The sequence below is a fragment of the Trichomonas vaginalis genome, chromosome II (assembly GCF_026262505.1).
Source record: "Trichomonas vaginalis G3 chromosome II, whole genome shotgun sequence".
NCBI classification, from domain to species: Eukaryota; Parabasalia; order Trichomonadida; family Trichomonadidae; genus Trichomonas; species Trichomonas vaginalis.
In genome coordinates, this window is record NC_067204.1 from 6203989 (window position 1) to 6222548 (window position 18560).

The 18560-nt window shown below is 33.0% G+C and overlaps 8 protein-coding genes and 2 pseudogenes across 10 annotated transcripts, besides 1 other annotated feature; 7 read left to right on the plus strand and 3 right to left on the minus strand.

The window, feature by feature from the left end:
- Positions 1-802: 802 nt before the first annotated feature.
- TVAGG3_0495700 (uncharacterized protein) lies at positions 803-1689 on the plus strand (the record flags this gene model as incomplete). Its single annotated transcript, XM_051236379.1, has 1 exon — positions 835-1560. One exon carries the CDS (start codon positions 835-837, stop codon positions 1558-1560), a length of 726 nt encoding a protein of 241 aa, XP_051094203.1.
- A 2656-nt stretch (positions 1690-4345) lies between these two features.
- Positions 4346-4707, plus strand: TVAGG3_0495710 (annotated as a pseudogene). The gene has a single exon. A coding segment is annotated over exon 1 (362 nt).
- A 1322-nt stretch (positions 4708-6029) lies between these two features.
- Positions 6030-7958: a mobile genetic element.
- TVAGG3_0495730 (GTPase activation domain, GAP family) lies at positions 7959-9702 on the plus strand (the record flags this gene model as incomplete). The annotated part of the gene is made up of 1 exon (XM_001312871.2): positions 7973-9520. The coding sequence occupies one exon, from the start codon at positions 7973-7975 to the stop codon at positions 9518-9520; it is 1548 nt and encodes a 515-aa protein (XP_001312872.2).
- Positions 9703-10035: 333 nt separating this feature from the next.
- Positions 10036-10996, plus strand: TVAGG3_0495740 (annotated as a pseudogene). Its single transcript has one exon — positions 10073-10371. A coding segment is annotated over exon 1 (299 nt).
- Positions 10997-11166: 170 nt separating this feature from the next.
- TVAGG3_0495750 (IWS1-like protein family) lies at positions 11167-12243 on the plus strand (the record flags this gene model as incomplete). The annotated part of the gene is made up of 1 exon (XM_001312874.1): positions 11183-12175. One exon carries the CDS (start codon positions 11183-11185, stop codon positions 12173-12175), a length of 993 nt encoding a protein of 330 aa, XP_001312875.1.
- A 475-nt stretch (positions 12244-12718) lies between these two features.
- Positions 12719-13664, minus strand: TVAGG3_0495760 (uncharacterized protein; the record flags this gene model as incomplete). The annotated part of the gene is made up of 1 exon (XM_001312875.1): positions 12774-13658. The coding sequence occupies one exon, from the start codon at positions 13656-13658 to the stop codon at positions 12774-12776; it is 885 nt and encodes a 294-aa protein (XP_001312876.1).
- A 743-nt stretch (positions 13665-14407) lies between these two features.
- TVAGG3_0495770 (GTPase protein) lies at positions 14408-15052 on the minus strand (the record flags this gene model as incomplete). The annotated part of the gene is made up of 1 exon (XM_001312876.1): positions 14480-15046. One exon carries the CDS (start codon positions 15044-15046, stop codon positions 14480-14482), a length of 567 nt encoding a protein of 188 aa, XP_001312877.1.
- Positions 15053-16020: 968 nt separating this feature from the next.
- Positions 16021-16634, plus strand: TVAGG3_0495780 (proteasome regulatory particle assembly; the record flags this gene model as incomplete). Its single annotated transcript, XM_001312877.1, has 1 exon — positions 16120-16440. The coding sequence occupies one exon, from the start codon at positions 16120-16122 to the stop codon at positions 16438-16440; it is 321 nt and encodes a 106-aa protein (XP_001312878.1).
- Positions 16635-17082: 448 nt separating this feature from the next.
- On the plus strand, positions 17083-17671 carry TVAGG3_0495790 (small GTPase superfamily, Arf family; the record flags this gene model as incomplete). The annotated part of the gene is made up of 1 exon (XM_001312878.1): positions 17090-17632. The coding sequence occupies one exon, from the start codon at positions 17090-17092 to the stop codon at positions 17630-17632; it is 543 nt and encodes a 180-aa protein (XP_001312879.1).
- Positions 17672-17817: 146 nt separating this feature from the next.
- On the minus strand, positions 17818-18520 carry TVAGG3_0495800 (inner centromere protein, ARK binding region-containing protein; the record flags this gene model as incomplete). Its single annotated transcript, XM_001312879.2, has 1 exon — positions 17932-18516. The coding sequence occupies one exon, from the start codon at positions 18514-18516 to the stop codon at positions 17932-17934; it is 585 nt and encodes a 194-aa protein (XP_001312880.1).
- Positions 18521-18560: the final 40 nt, after the last annotated feature.

Below are 18560 nucleotides of genomic sequence, written 5' to 3' on the forward strand. Positions count from 1 at the left end.
AAATCTCGCATTGTACGTGCAATGAGCGCGTGTACATTCGAGAAAAAGAAAGCTACGAAATGGGCGATCATAATCAAGACTCACAGTTCTATTTGATAGGTGTTAAAGATAAAGACTTGTTGTACAAGCAGAAGGACTCGTTAAAGAAGTAATTCGAACAAAAACAGGAGATGGAATTTCTGTAATCGGCTTAAATGGCAAACCGATATGCAAGAATCTTGTTTTGAAGGATCCACAACATATCCTTTCATGGATCAGATGTATAATGATCCAATTCCTTTTTATAATTTTATGTCATCAATTATCGAGCCATATCCTGACCAAGTTTATCAGGCAATATATGCTGCAGTCACACATTCAATTTTGTTTATGTTCGTACTCTTTTGAACTTGTTCCTCCAGATCATCAACAATCTTTGATTCTCATGAGATCTTTATTCAACATCTTCTGCTATGCAGGCAAAATCACCAATTCTATCAACTTGTTGTTTTGAAGTTCTTTGAGTCCAATCCTGACATCACAGCTCCATATCATCTGAAAAATCTTGTTAATGTTGTTTTCATGAAGAGCTGTGGCAATATTATGAATTTCATGAAGACACTTGTTAAATATATTGATGATTCCAATGTCAATGTTGATGATAAATCATCAATTGACAAATCTGTTGTTTTATTAACGACAGTGATCAAGATTACTCACAGAGTTACATCTATGTATCTCCTGAGCTCCACCACCTCCTAAGTATTGTTAAAGAAGTCGCTTCTTTGCTCATAATAATCTTGGTTCGTTATATGATTTGATTCGGAACTTTTCTTGCTTGGTCCTGTTTCAGATATGATTCTGAACCCAGAAGCAATCCTCAAAGTCCAAGTCGCCCATAAAGAAATTTTCAAACCATTAATTCTTCAGTTGAGAAAGGTCTTTAGGCTTGGATTACTCGACCGACATTCTTCTGATATCAATGACAGACTGGAGAAGCATACGTACGACAAGCTTTTCGAATTCATTATGTATATTTCTGATTTCGATTATGAGATCTTGCCGGACTACACAGAAGGAATGACGGAAATCTCCAGGTTGGCACGCGATATTGATGTTATCTTTGTTGCCATCACGAAACTCGGCGCGCATTTCTCAAAAGCTCTAATTAGAACTGATAGAGAGCCATATTCGCCATGTGGCTACAATTTCATTGTTCTTCTTTCCCGTTTCTTTGTTCATTGGAACGACCCTGAAGTTCTCAGAGCTCGTAATACGAAACTTCTTCCAGCAGAAGCTGTTATTGACCGCGATGGAACTGTTCGAAGAATTGTACCAATAACTCCGGACATGGAACTCAAGCCTGGAGTAAAAATGTACAAGAAAATCAAACGTCCTGACAATATCTTGATTAATGATGTTGTAAAACCAAATGACGGAAGTCCAAGAAAAGGAAGCCCCAGAATCCTCAAGAAAATTAAAAATGCTGACTCTGAAAAGAAGCCTGGTTATGTAATAAAGGTGGAAAAATCTGATAAGAAGATTGACACGCGCCAAAGAGTTATTGCAACGGAAGTGTAAATATAAACAATTTATTTGAATATATATTTTTACTCATAATATCATATTTTTTCGAATTTCAAAAACAATTTGTTGTTGTATCATCTAAAAACAAGTATTTCTGTGATTTAAAGTAGTTACGAGATAAAATATCATATTGGATTTTTTTTTGTTTCTTGGCGACTTGCGCGGCATGATTGACGATATGGTGCCATTTTTACTTTTTGAAGGGATAAAAATTTTCGCTAAAATCATTAAGATTCTTCTATATAAGAATTCTAATCAATTTAGACTATTTATATTTTTTTCAGACTATTTTGAATGCAAAATTTTGTTTTGGATGTCAAAAAAGAATTGAATGCAAATCATTTTCAAAATACGTTTCCTCACAAATTATTGGATTTTTTTATAATTTTCTTATTGGAACCATATATTTTTGATCCATCCATATAATACAAATTATATGAAAGAATTAAGTTTTCAATCCCTGACTTTTTTGAATTATTGGATTTTTTAAAAAATCGATTGAATCATTTTGCATAAATGGATTATTCTATAATTGATTACCCTGATATATCAGTGTATATCGATGGCCATGCCTTCCAAACGACATCAGTGGTCGCTGAAAACTTCAGCAATAGTATTCGCAATTCTAGAAAGTTGGATAAAACTATGAAAAAAATTGAATTTTCTGCATTTGTGAAGACGGAATTGACATACAAACTACTGGAAACTGTAATGAAAGGAGAAAAAATTTCTTATCTTTCAATCACTAACGAAATAGCCGGTGACCTCTTTAATGTAGGCTATTATGTTGGAAACCTAGAATTAATACGTGTAGGCCTGCATGTACTACAATTGCACGTATAAAATATCGATAAAATCGAAAGAAAGGACCTAATTTCATCGCTTAGTTCAGTTGGTTACGATTTCTGTGAACACTTGATCCAAAAGATGAAAGAACAAAAGTCTCCCGTCAATTGGATATTAGAATCGCTTATCTCAAACGACGAATCACTTATAGGTCTTTATAAATATATCGACAGTTACTTGGAATTCAGCCAGTGTCAAGAATTATGAAGCAGATAGGAAGCAACCAGAGAATTGCCGAAACATGATGATGAGAATCTATATGAACTATGCCAAAATATTCTTTTCCCAGCTCTTGAGAAATTTTCAATTGAAAAGGATGAGTCTCAACAGCTATCATCTGATTTACTTGAGCAGGCTGGTTGGGTGATCGAAGCGCAAGAAGAAGAAAGAGTAATATTGAGCAAAGATTTGTTAGAATTAGAAGAGAAATATAATTAGAACATTGATGAACAAATCCTCAATAAATCTATCTGGAGGAATAAGGGATCAATATTATCAAGGTCTCTTCTTTGCTTCTGGTCGGAAGCCTCCCTTAAACTTTTGTCAAAGATTGAAAATGAATAAAGCTGTTGTAATTCTAATTCCATGATTGGATTACTAATAAAAATTATATATGTGTTATGAGATTTTAAGTTATAAAGGTAAGAATATCTATAAATTACAGGAAGTCATTTCTAATTTTGTTGACTATGCATTATATTGATATTTTGATATGATTTGAATGTATCTTATGTGTTACAATATAGAATCTCAGTTCAAAGATAGCTTTAATCATCATTTTGGAAAAAATTCTACGGTTTTTGAACAATGAAAGCAACTGTCTGTAATGAAGGCTTGAGTATGATTAATGAAAGAGAAACACACCCATAGTCCAGAGCTCTTGTTGCTAAAGTCATAACGATGGAATATATGTGCGGATAGTTACAAGTCTTCACTTTTCTGTCACTTTTCAGGTAAAAACATTTTTATTTATATATAAATGAATTTTACAAAACCACCGTTACCGTTCTTGGAAATAAGAGTAGATGTAAAGATATATATTGAGAGAACTTAAGAAACTACCGAATGGTCTAACATTTGTAGATTTGTTCGGTGGAAGTTTCTATATATCCCATTTGTGCCATATAATATTCCCAGACTCAAAGATTATATGCAATGACTTGACAACTAATTGGACCGTCTCAAACATATTCCAGACACAAACAATATATTGAAAGAGTTAAAAGAAAAGATACCTATAGGTAAGATGGAACGTATACCATTAGATAAGAAAAATATTGTGAGAGAGGTTTTGAAAAAAGCAGAATATATAGACTGGGATAGTATATCTGCTAGACTATTATATAGTGGTTTATAAGAGTTCATGACATTGAAACACTTATGTCAAAAGTTTTATATCTTAACTATACAAATGTTTTCAAAGAGAACATAGAAAAATATATTGAGGGTATAGAGTTTGTGAGATGTCATTGGACAGAGTTGTATGAAAAATATAAAGACAAGGAAAATGTTTTCTTTATAGTGGACCCGCCGTTCTATAACACATGGGATTTTCAATACCAAGTAGACTGGACTTTGAGAGACTCTTTAGAAACTTTAGACGTTATACATAACCATCCATGCTTTTACTTTACATCCGATAAAAGTGGTTTGGAAACCGTTATGAGATGGTTAGAGGACATACATGACTATGAGTTTATATATGACAAGATAGAATATGAGAGAGGTCCTATAAACTGGAGAAAGTGTCACAATAAAGAAATTTTATTAGTAAGTAAATGTGGTTTGAAATTGGACTACTTGTTTTAGGTTTTTTCCATTGTGTCATTTATTTATTTGACGTGGCAAGAAAGTACAGAGAATATGAAGATGAACCAATGCCTGCAAATGTTCAGTATATGTACTCGTAAGAGATATTTTTATCTAATATTAAATGGACGCACAGAACTTAGCGAATGCACAGCAACCTGGACAACCAAACCCAGAGAATATTCCAAATGAAGTTAGAATACAAACTGCAATGGCAAACTATGGTCAAGTGCCAACGATGTACAAATGCAAACTGCCATGTCAAATGACGCTGCGTTAGGTTTGCAACCATGGTATGCAAATATGAGATGGAAAGAGTTTTATACAAACCCTGAAGTGGGATATAAACAACTTTATGCAGATGACGCGAACACAGGAGTTGACCCAGAATATGTTTTCTACCAGAGGAGAAACAGAATGTATGAGCTCCAGTTAAAGAATGCTATGGAACTCAACAGGAAACGTAAGAGACTAGGCGGACATTAGATTTTTACATATAGTAAAATGGGTTTCTTCAGTAGTATGGAAACTTCTTCAGAAGAGTTGGAAAGAGGTATATGGAATGGAATAAAATCTGTAGGAAGAGGAATTTGGAACGGAGTCAAAAATATTGGTAAAAGAGTAGGTCAGTTCGTTGGTATTATACCTAAAGACCCTGAACCAGAAAACAAGCTCCTGTTATACAACAGCCTGAACCTGCACCACAGTCAAGTTGGCAACCAAATCCAACACCTCAACCGTATTAAAAAATTATATTTTTACCGTTCGATAGTAGTTGTATATGAAACTAAGTTCTAAGTAAAACGCATGGTATAATGGAATTATTCTTTTTCTTCCATCTGTAGTAAACCATACTTGAAAGTCTGAAATACTTCACTTGGTGGTTCGTATAACTTTGTAGGTTTTTCGTAAAAGTCATTTGCCAAGCATAAGAAAGAGTTTTGCGCACCAGAAAATGAAGCATGAACAATAATAGCATCTTGGTCGAAAACATTTTCATATGTTCCATTAGGGTTTTCGACTTCATAAAAGTCTGGGTGTACTGGATATGCTGCAGGCTGATTTAACATCCTCATAAATCTATACCATGCCAAGTTGTTATATTTTGTAGAAATATAAACGTTTTCTCCAAGGTCTTCTATTTTATTGATTTTAACAGTTGCATTTTTCCTGTCATAAATAATATCGAGATGGTACTCTCCTTCGTCAATGTTATACTGGTTTTGCATATTCGAGATAGATATCGTTTATTTTTTCTTGAAAAGCTTGAAGAGTTGTTTCTAAGTTTACAAACAAACTAACTTGTAAAAGTTTTCCCTGTTCAATTTTCTCATACATACGTTTTTCTTTGTTATAAGTATCGAACTTCAAAACCGACCGTAAATGGGAACCATGTATGGCTTCTGAAATGAACTTCATTCTACGAAAGCCAATAGCTTTTGTGACAGATGGGTCTCTTAACCATCTTAATGGGTAGTCAAAACGATAGCCTTCATGCTTTACGGTCTCTGTCTCAAACTTTTGACCGATATTAGTAAAAAGTTCATCTAATGGTTTAGTTGTAGCAACTCTTGAATTTTCTTTTTCTATTGGAAGCATATTTTATCTATAATAAAAATGTCGAAAGATATTGCTTCCATGAGAGAAATACAACACAACCGACAACTCATTATGCAAGCTCTAAATAAGAACACACAAACTTTTCAAACTATTCTAAGATATCTGAGTCATTGAAAGAAGGAAACTTAAAACTGACATTAAACCCAATGACAGATGAGTTTCTATTTCAAGACAATAAGAACAATACTGTCTGTATAAATCAAACAAAGGAACTTTAAACGAGAAACCTATAAATGAACTTTTTTGAAAGCAGATGTTGACAACAAAGCTGACAAAGATATGTAGACGATGCAATAGCAAAAGAAGAAGAAAGAGCTAACAATGCTTATGCAACAAAAGAACATACTCATCCTGAACTAGCAGACAAAACATATGTTGACAATAAAATGTCAAGTGAAGTGACAAGAGCTGAAAACGAATATTCTAAAAAGACTCATATACATTCTATATCTGATATTACAAACTTACAAGAAACCTTAAACAGTAAAAGTGCCGTTGGACATACACATACATCTTCTGAAATAACAGACTTAAACGTTAGCCTTGAAAAGAAAGCAGACAAGAACCATACACATAAATCCTTCACAACTGTTGGTATAGAAAGTATTGAAGGAACGGTTGAAGAAACTGGTGGGGATGTATTATATTTTAAACCTCCTAACTTTCCACCAAGGTTTAACATCGGATGACAACATAACGAATGAGAAACATTAGATGTAAAGATGTTTATGTCATGAAGGATGAACATAATATTAAATTCACTGCTCAAGATTTAATATGACAAGAAAGCAGACAAAACAGAGCTTCAAACATTAAAGACAGAAATACTTCAAACATTATATCCTATAGGCTCTATTTATACGTCAATGAACTCTACCAGACCAGAAACAGTTCTGGGTTTTGGAACTTGGACTCAAATAGTCGACAGGTTTTTGTATTGTGCAAACTCTTCAAAGGAAACAGGGGGAAGTAAAACGATTTCAGGTGAAAATTTACCTGCACACAGTCACTACATAGATTTAAGTACATCTCAAGCAGGTTGGCATAAGCATAAATTTTGGGATTGGCACGCCTTGAAAAAAGGTAAAGGATATGATGTTAAAGACGACGTTCAGTTTGCTATAAATTGTTACTGGAGTGACACTCAGGGAGATGGAAACCATACACATCGCGTTACAGGATATACGCAAACAACGGGACAAAGTAAAGACTACATGCCACCTTACATGACAGTTTACGCATGGTATAGAATTGCTTAGTCGTCATTTTCAACTTCTTTAGCATATTCGTCAGGAGTTGTCTTATATTTGTTAGGAACTGTCTTTGAAAGTATACCACCTTGAACTTTGACAAGTTTGAAACGAGGTCTGACATAGTAGTTTTATCTTCTGCTTGCAGTGTGTACATTTTGCCATGTTTGCCTAAAACTTCATAATATTCTCTTGTATACTTTCTTCTATTTTTACGAACACGAATGTGAGTACTCTGTCGGGTTCCCATTGTTGTCATAGTCAATAGTATTTTCATATGGGTCGCGTTTAGGTATTTCTATTTTACTTTGTCACCTTTCTGAAGTTTGAAGCCCGGCATTCTTTCTTGTTTGTCTCTTTTGACTAAATTATTAAATATATAGTCTTTCTCTAAGTCAGGTTGTTTTTCATTTCTTCGGGGAGTGGTTTCCCAAACTTTTTGTTTACGGTTATTGTAAATATTTAAAACTTGTCTCATCTTTGCCATGGAGAAGTGTCTATATTTGTCGTCATATGACATTTCATTTGCTTCACCACCTTGTGGTTGGTTTTAAGTCTCTTAACATTTTTATACAACCGTCAATGACACCAAGAGCAGAATGGTTTTGGTCGACAATGAAATATTGGTTTACATTTTTTGAACGCAGATAGTTTTTAATATCGTCTGATTTGAAAGAATTTCACAGTCAGATGTCAGTTTTGTTGATGGTATTTGTCAACGAATATTGTCAAAGCTGCTAAGATATCTAAAATATTTTTGGACTGTAATGGTATGGCTTCACAGTACTTGTGTTTTGACCAACAAATATTAACCAGTATGGTGGTCCATCTTCTCTATACCTCGGAATGTTTTCCAAGATATCCATAGCATTGTACGTGCAATGAGCGCGTGTACATTCGAGAAAAAGAAAGCTACGAAATGGGCGATCATAAATCAAGACTCACAGTTCTATTTGATAGGTGTTAAAGATAAAGAACTTGTTGTACAAGCAGAAGGACTCGTTAAAGAAGTAATTCGAACAAAAACAGGAGATGGAATTTCTGTAATCGGCTTAAATGGCAAACCGATATGCAAGAATCTTGTTTTGAAGGATCCACAACATATCCTTTCATGGATCAGATGTATGAATGATCCAATTCCTTTTTATAATTTTATGTCATCAATTATCGAGCCATATCCTGACCAAGTTTATCAGGCAATATATGCTGCAGTCACACATTCAGATTTTGTTTATGTTCGTACTCTTTTTGAACTTGTTCCTCCAGATCATCAACAATCTTTGATTCTCATGAGATCTTTATTCAACATCTTCTGCTATGCAGGCAAAATCAACCAATTCTATCAACTTGTTGTTTTGAAGTTCTTTGAGTCCAATCCTGACATCACAGCTCCATATCATCTGAAAAATCTTGTTAATGTTGTTTTCATGAAGAGCTGTGGCAATTATATGAATTTCATGAAGACACTTGTTAAATATATTGATGATTCCAATGTCAATGTTGATGATAAATCATCAATTGACAAATCTGTTGTTTTATTAACGACAGTGATCAAGATTATCTCACAGAGTTACATCTATGTATCTCCTGAGCTCCACCACCTCCTAAGTATTGTTAAAGAAGTCGCTTCTTTGCATCATAATAATCTTGGTTCGTTATATGATTTGATTTCGGAACTTTTCTTGCTTGGTCCTGTTTCAGATATGATTCTGAACCCAGAAGCAATCCTCAAAGTCCAAGTCGCCCATAAAGAAATTTTCAAACCATTAATTCTTCAGTTGAGAAAGGTCTTTAGGCTTGGATTACTCGACCGACATCTTTCTGATATCAATGACAGACTGGAGAAGCATACGTACGACAAGCTTTTCGAATTCATTATGTATATTTCTGATTTCGATTATGAGATCTTGCCGGACTACACAGAAGGAATGACGGAAATCTCCAGGTTGGCACGCGATATTGATGTTATCTTTGTTGCCATCACGAAACTCGGCGCGCATTTCTCAAAAGCTCTAATTAGAACTGATAGAGAGCCATATTCGCCATGTGGCTACAATTTCATTGTTCTTCTTTCCCGTTTCTTTGTTCATTGGAACGACCCTGAAGTTCTCAGAGCTCGTAATACGAAACTTCTTCCAGCAGAAGCTGTTATTGACCGCGATGGAACTGTTCGAAGAATTGTACCAATAACTCCGGACATGGAACTCAAGCCTGGAGTAAAAATGTACAAGAAAATCAAACGTCCTGACAATATCTTGATTAATGATGTTGTAAAACCAAATGACGGAAGTCCAAGAAAAGGAAGCCCCAGAATCCTCAAGAAAATTAAAAATGCTGACTCTGAAAAGAAGCCTGGTTATGTAATAAAGGTGGAAAAATCTGATAAGAAGATTGACACGCGCCAAAGAGTTATTGCAACGGAAGTGTAAATATAAACAATTTATTTGAATATATATTTTTACTCATAATATCATATTTTTTCGAATTTCAAAAACAATTTGTTGTTGTATCATCTAAAAACAAGTATTTCTGTGATTTAAAGTAGTTACGAGATAAAAATATCATATTGGATTTTTTTTGTTTCTTGGCGACTTGGCCGGCATGATTGACGATATGGTGCAATTTTTACTTTTTGAAGGGATAAAAATTTTTTCGCTAAAATCATTAAGATTCTTCTATATAAGAATTCTAATCAATTTAGACTATTTATATTTTTTTCAGACTATTTTGAATGCAAAATTTTGTTTTGGATGTCAAAAAAGAATTGAATGCAAATCATTTTCAAAATACGTTTCCTCACAAATTATTTGGATTTTTTATAATTTTCTTATTGGAACCATATATTTTTGATCCATCCATATAATACAAATTATATGAAAGAATTAAGTTTTCAATCCCTGACTTTTTTGAATTATTGGATTTTTTAAAAAATCGATTGAATCATTTTGCATAAATGGATTATTCTATAATTGATTACCCTGATATATCAGTGTATATCGATGGCCATGCCTTCCAAACGACATCAGTGGTCGCTGAAAACTTCAGCAATAGTATTCGCAATTCTAGAAAGTTGGATAAAACTATGAAAAAAATTGAATTTTCTGCATTTGTGAAGACGGAATTGACATACAAACTACTGGAAACTGTAATGAAAGGAGAAAAAATTTCTTATCTTTCAATCACTAACGAAATAGCCGGTGACCTCTTTAATGTAGGCTATTATGTTGGAAACCTAGAATTAATACGTGTAGGCCTGCATGTACTACAATTGCACGTATAAAATATCGATAAAATCGAAAGAAAGGACCTAATTTCATCGCTTAGTTCAGTTGGTTACGATTTCTGTGAACACTTGATCCAAAAGATGAAAGAACAAAAGTCTCCCGTCAATTGGATATTAGAATCGCTTATCTCAAACGACGAATCACTTATAGGTCTTTATAAATATATCGACAGTTACTTGGAATTCAGCCAGTGTCTAAGAATTATGAAGCAGATAGGAAGCAACCAGAGAATTGCCGAAAACTATGATGAGAATCTATATGAACTATGCCAAAATATTCTTTTCCCAGCTCTTGAGAAATTTTCAATTGAAAAGGATGAGTCTCAACAGCTATCATCTGATTTACTTGAGCAGGCTGGTTGGGTGATCGAAGCGCAAGAAGAAGAAAGAGTAATATTGAGCAAAGATTTGTTAGAATTAGAAGAGAAATATAATAAGAACATTGATGAACAAATCCTCAATAAATCTATCTGGAGGAATAAGGGATCAATATTATCAAGGTCTCTTCTTGCTTCTGGTCGGAAGCCTCCCTTAAACTTTTGTCAAAATGATGAAAATGAATAAAGCTGTTGTAATTCTAATTCCATGATTGGATTACTAATAAAAATTATATATGTGTTATGAGATTTTAAGTTATAAAGGTAAGAATATCTATAAATTACAGGAAGTCATTTCTAAATTTTGTTGACTATGCATTATATTGTATTTATTTGGATTGAAAGCTCTATGTATCAATAGAATCTCATTCAAGAATAGCTTAAATCATCATTTTGGAAAAAAAATTCTACGGTTTTGACACTGAAGCCAAATGTCTGATGAAGAGCTTGAGTTAAGTGATAATGAAGAAACCAACCATAAGTCAGAGCTTGTTGCTAAGTCCCATAACGATGAAAGTGATAGTGACCCAGAGCCTCCAAAGAATGATGATTATCAAGCTGATTCATACAACGCAATTTCGGACAATGATAATGATACTCACAATGATTATGGATATAATGAAGAACCAGCTAAATCAAAATCTAAAAAGAAGTCTACAAAGCAAAAAGTTGAATTAACACCTGAACAGCAAGCAATTGATGCAGAATTCGAATCATTACTTCCAAGGAAAGCAAAGCGCGTTGTTGATGACAATCCAGATGAAGTCTCAAAGATTAATGAAGCCCGTGCAAAAAGTCTTATTGAAGACATGGATCGCGCTTACAACCAAGACTACCAATCAAAGATAGTCAAGACAACACGCACATTTGCACGTCAAATGTTCTTGACAAAGAATTTGGAACCAGTTTCTCATGATGTGGAACTTACAAAGGCTTTAATTCAGTCTGGAGTATTGGATAGATTCAAGACATGGATTAAAGGCTTCCCAGATGGCTCACTTCCAACAGTTACCATCGTAGAACTGATTCTCAAATGTTTGGCTTCTTACAAACTTGATGATGAACAAATTAGGACATCTGGTGTTGTTGAAACAGTTAATGCTATCGATACAAAGAATACTTCACCGAAAGTTGTTGATCTCAGAGAATCTTTACTTTCTACTTGGAAACGTCAACTCGTTCAAGCTAAATCTGGCTACGAAGTTCAGCGTTCTACTACAGTCGATGTTAACTCCGATGTTACAAAGGCTATTAAGGACTCTAACTACTTGAGAGCTGATGAACTCGCAAAGAGGCAGAGAAACCAGGAAATTCGTATGAAGACACTCGAAGATGCAGGATTCAAGGTTGATAGACCACTTCTTCAGCCCTCTGAACCTCTTAGAATTCTTAAGTCAGTTGATAAGGTCAAGGGACGTCATTAAAGCATAGAAATTATTTATATGTAATTATTGGATTTAAAATAATAAATCTCAAGCAAATATTATTATTATTTTTTTTATAAAATATTTTTAAAATTCAAACACTGTAACGGTTACAATGTATGATGTTCTTAGTTCTATTATATACAATTGCAATAAATTAAAGAATTTATTGAAATTCACATTATATCTTTTCATCTTTGAATTGTTATAGAATACATTTGCTAAAACACTGGATTAAGTTATTCAAGTATGGTGCAGGGTAATAATACAATTAATTCAAAATCCGCATTAAACCAATTATAAATTTTGGAATTGTTGCTGTTGTTATTAAGGATGAATAAAAGAATTCATGAATATATAAGTATCTAAGCTAATTACATCAAACAAAACGTTAATAATTTATCTCTAAATAAAATTTGATGAGAAGAAACATTCAATTACCCATTTTTATGGCACGTATTTAGTCAGTTCTATGAAAGGAGTTGGATAATTAGTCTTTACAAGTAAAATGATTAAAACAAGAAAAAAAAATTTTAGAATAAGCTTGATAAAAAACAAAAATGACTTGATAAGTAATCATAATGATTAAATATTTTGATCACTGTGAAAGCGCATCTGTTTGTATTGGTTTTGGCCTTTCTCTTTGAGATTTCATTGGAGTTATGCGTGGTCTTTCTGTTTGAGCTGAAACAACTGATGGAGCGCTTCTATTGTTTGTTAAAGGTGTGTTTACGACACTTCTCGGGAATATTTGAGCGTAAGATTTTCCATTCGGGGATCTTGGGCCTCCTTTTGGAGAACGAGCACCTTCTGGAAGCATAGATTGTGTTTCACGTCTGACAAACCTGAATGATGTATGTGGCATCTCGGATTGAGCTTCTGGAGCAAATCTGATGCGATTAAATGACTCTCCAGTAGGAGAAAGTGGTACATCGCGTGTTGATACTGCAAATTCACGTTCTGCAAATGCTGATTCTTGTATAATTGCTGCTTTTCTGCCAGAACCTTGAGATGAACGAGCTTGTTCTGCAAGAAGCGCTTCTTCTTTGGCTCTCTTTTTAGCTTGCTCTTCTTCTTCGATTTGTCTCTTCTCTTCGACATGCTCTTCGTTCCATTGTAATAATTCGCTCATTGGATTTGATGTTTGTTGTAATTTAAGTTCTTGTATGTTTCCCATTGATCCATATTTTAGTTGTGATTGCTGAATTTCCATGTTAAATGCTTCTTTAGTTAAATCTAAAATTTGATATTTTTGTAAGAACTTTTGAACTAATTGAAATGCAATAGAGTTTGCCTTGCTATCCTTTGTCGTTATTTTTGACTTGAGACGTTCGTTATTTTTAGAATTAAATACGGCTTTGCAAATTTCATTCATATACAAAGCATTTATTTTATTTGTACTTCCAGATTCATTCATCTCGTCTAATATATACTTTTGCATACGTTTTGTAGTTTCTGAGACATTACCTCGTGCTGCGCTCATTCAAACGTATACAGTTTCGAAATTTTTGTCAAGTAAAAAATTTATTTTATATGTCAAAAAGAATAAGTATAATTTCGGCTTTATCGAATTCTTTTAATGTTAGAAAGTGTTTTTTGGATCAAACTTGAAATGTAAAATAGATCTATAATTCCAAAATTTTAAGTATTTAATAAATTCAATAGCAAATTTGTATTTTTTCAAATTAAATTGCATTTTTTGAATTTTTTTTGGAATTCAAGACATAATGATTGAGCAACAATATTAATTACAGTGTCACAATGTTGTACTTCATTTTCATTCTAAATTGGAAGAACAAATATGTTTTGTTGGTTCAGATCTAATCATCTTTTTAATGTGAAAAGCTTATTTGCAATTAATTTGCAGAAGTTCATATTTCTGTAATAAAAGTCCATACAATGTCCTCGGATACATTCTAAAATACTATAATATTAGCTCTATTATCTCTCAAAAATCTTAATACTAATGTTTTAGTAGATATGTGATAGTTCATGAAAATTTGATTATATATTGCTGATGGCCCAAATATTATTTTTGTTGATATCTTTTTTCAAAATTATTTTTTCTCAATTTACCAAATTTCATGCATTATGATCATTTCACACTCATGGAAATCCTTTCAAACTAGAATGATAAGCTAGAAATTGCTTTCAAAAAAAGAAATGTAACTGTTTTCCTGAGATTCCCTGTTCTGTAATGAAGAAGTAAAATAACAAAGGCCAAATTATTACTTTTGCTTGTTTTTTATTATTAATTCTTTTAGACAATTTGGAATTTAAACGATAAGAATAAAGATACGATTTTTAATCTGCGTTAACAAACTGATCAACCTCGTTTTCATACAAAGAAATGAACTGTTCTGCAAGGTAAGCAAATGGATCATTAACTTTGTTATTTGTCTTTGCGGAAACATCAAAATATACTAATCCCTTTTCCTTTCCAAATGCAGTGCAATCTTCTGGAGAAACATCTGCAAATTCAGAAAGATCATTCTTATTTCCAACAAGAACACCAGGCAATGATTTTCCAGCATACTTTGCAACCTTATCAAGCCAATCGCTGCATTCTTTCAATGTATCAGCGCGAGAAATATCGAAAACTAATATAATTTGGTTTGCATCACGGAAAACATCTGGATATTCGTATTCATAAATAGAAGATCCGCTGATATCATACATGAAAAATTCGACAGATGTATTATGTTCTTCGTTGACAATGATTTTTGGTGTACTTTCTGCAAATAAGGTCATCTGATAAGCTGTCTTGAAAGGACGTTGTGGATCTGCAACAAATGCTTTAATTAAAGAGGTTTTTCCAACAGTGGAAGGTCCAACAACTAATACTTTTGAGCGAAGAACTGCGTGGCTCATTTTTTATTGATAAAATTAAAAACGAACTTTTCAATGGAATGAATTGTTAGGATACATTTTAATTTAAAAATAGCACATACTCAGGCCATCCTTTTGATTTTATATCAAAATATAACTTATTGAAGTCCTCATTAACATTTTTGATTTCTTTTGGATTAGATTTTGATAAGCAGCCCGCAACATATTAAGCCAATGGGTAGCACACCATTTAATTAATGATTTATTTTTTTTTAATTTTTTTTTCATGTCAAATCAAGACATTCACCCAAATAAATTCATTGAATTGCAAAGTATCTATAAATGCTACATCGATTCATATACTGCATTATATCAGCTAAAAACGGAAAATGAAGAAGAGTTAAACACAATTTACAAAAAGATCAAAACAGAATTGATTGATTCAAAGAAATGTCTCCCCAGAAATATTATAGAAGATATTTTAAATATAATTCCGTATAATAATCGCTATACAAAGTCATATTTATCTCTCGCCAAACTCATATCTGATGAATATCATGTGCAAGAGGCCAAAAGAATCTCACCTCTTTCTAACTTCCTGTTTTATAAGGAATATGGAATTAAATTAGGCAAATATGCTAATTTCAAAAAAATTAAATTAGAAAATCTCGATATTCATAGAGAAAATACAATTTACAAAGCAATTATGAATGATGACATAAAAACATTCATCATATTCACGGAAAGAGATGGATTTGATGAAAATCAAATACTTCAAAGCGACCTATATCCAGAATATTATTTAAATTATTCATTACTTGAGTTATGTTGTTACTACGGTGCAGTTGATTGTTTCAAGTTATTAAGATCAAAATTCAGCTCAGAAATAACTGAAAATTGTCTACAACTTTCGTTTTTAAGCGGAAAACCAGAGATCATGAATGAATGTTTGAAATATCAAGAGCCAGACGAAGAATGCATGAATTATGCAATTATTTCACACAACATTGATTTCGTCACTTTCTTGATAAATAAATACAATTTAGAGATTGATATAAGATTTTGCGGATGGTTTCATAATCTTGAATCCTTTTTTGTTTATTTCGATCAAACTAATGATTATAACCAATGCTTTGTTCATTCAGCGATTTAATATTCAATCTCTTTGCGAATATTTCCTATCACATGGTGCAAATATCAATGAGAAAGATGAAAATGGAGAAACCGCACTTCATTTTGCAGCATTGTTTAGCAATAAAGAAATGGCTGAATTTCTTATTTCACATGGCGCAAATATCAATGAAAAAGATGACAAAGGAAAAACCGCACTTCATTTAGCAGAATACTATAGTAGAAAAGAAAGGCAGAATTTCTTATTTCACATGGCGCAAATATCAATGAAAAAGATGACAAAGGAAAAACCGCACTTCATTTAGCAGAATACTATAGTAGAAAAGAAAGGCAGAATTTCTTATTTCACATGGCGCAAATATCAATGAAAAAGATGACAAAGGAAAAACCGCACTTCATTTAGCAGAATACTATAGTAGAAAAGAAAGGCAGAATTTCTTATTAGAAGTAAAAAATAATTATATAGTACATTTAAAACACTCTTGGATTTAGTTCAAAGGTTCGCATATGACATTGTCCCCAAATTTATAATTCATATTCGTAATCAGCGACGCAGGAAATTTGAAAGATCCTCAAGTAGGTATTGAAGTATTGTTGATGTTGTTCATATCCTAAATTAGCAGTACTTATATCATCAAACTAAAAACTTCTTTTTTTCTCACTAGAACCAAAATCTACATCTTCTAAAGAGATTTATGGAAAAACAACTTTAGTAACACTGCTTTGTAATGATGGATGATGTGGTTTGTTTAAATACTTTGTGTTATATTAACTTTAGTAAAGTGTTAATGAAAGAAGAATGCTCTTTGAAAGGTTGAATTTTTGCCGCGATTTGCCAAATAAGATTTTTTCTGCGAAAAAAATATCTTCATACGGCCACACAAAATTACATATATGGCCATCAAAGATATAGATTTTAATCAGATTTCCCTCAATTTTTTTTTCAAATTTCAGATGAATCTTTTCACTCGTTTTTGGAAATGGCTACTCAGTCTGTTTTGGTCTAAGAATATTTCAATAACAATAATTGGCTTGCCAGCTGCTGGCAAAACCACTTTGGTCAGAGCTTTAGCAAATCAAGATACAGAAGAATACATAGTTCCTACGATTGGAGCTTCAAACTCAAAAGTCACAATTGGCAGAGTTAACATCGATGTTCATGATATGAGTGGTAATAAGAAATCAAGACCTTTATGGGATGAATATTGCAATCGTGCCGACGTTATTCTTTATGTTATTGACTCTTCTGACCAAGAAGCAGTTACTGCAAGCGAAATCCAACTCTCTGAAATACTACATAGTGAATCACTATTACAAAAGCCAATTTTAGTTATTGCAAATAAGCAAGACTTACCAGAATCTCTAAAAAGCGATGATATCATGGCACGCATGAAATTGGAGAACATTCAAGATCGAGTAGTTAAGCTATTCTGCATCTCTGCTAAGAAAAAGACAAATATTGATTCAATTATTAATTGGATTGTCAACGAATTTTAAAGAAAAGAATACCCTTTCCTTCTATCATAAAATGTTCCCTAATAATTTTCTTTTTATTTTTATAATTACAAAATATTTCCTAAATCTCTTTTATTCTTGTAAAAGAGATATGAAATAGTTACCAACATTGCAAGAGTTAATATACAATGTATAATGAAATAATGAAAAAAAAAATAAAATAAAAATTAGGAATTTACAATGTTTATTTCTTTGCGTTTTGGAAATGTTCACTTAGTGGCTCAGGTACTAAGCAACAAATGAATCCATAGGTATTAGCTTACATGATTTGATTAATATATTTAGACAAGTCCGAGAGCTTTCTTATATTTAGCTTCCTCATCTGGTGTGACAGTATCGGCAGCCCACCAACCACTGTCGCCTCTGACCTTGAAGGTCTTCTTCTTCTTTTCGAACATTGCATTCAGATCGCAAGATGTATCAAATCCAACAAAGATCTTGTCTGGGTCAACGCCCTTCTGCTTTTCTAATTCCTGAATAAGATTTGCTGCACGTGCCCATGATGGAATCTCTTGACCACGAATTTCTTCTGCATCTTCAACATAGTACTCTTCGCAGTCACTATCATAGTCACTGTCAACAGGATCTGAAATACGATATTGCACTTCCTTTGGAGGAGGAACTGCTCCAGTCAAGAATGAAGGCTCGTAGGATGGACGTGGCTCAATTTCTAAGTCAGTATATGAGTCTTGGAATGACCGAGACTTTGGCTGCGCAGGGCAATCAATAGATGAGAGAAGATCATCGATCTGACTTTGATACTTATTCTTTGATGCGCTTGCTGCATCATTAGTAGATGGTGTACTTAAAAGGGATTGCATCCAGTTAAGCTGTTCTTGTACTTCGGCCTCAACACCGCTAGTCATCTTTAAAAATATTACGTACGTTTAGTTATTCAAATTTTTGTATT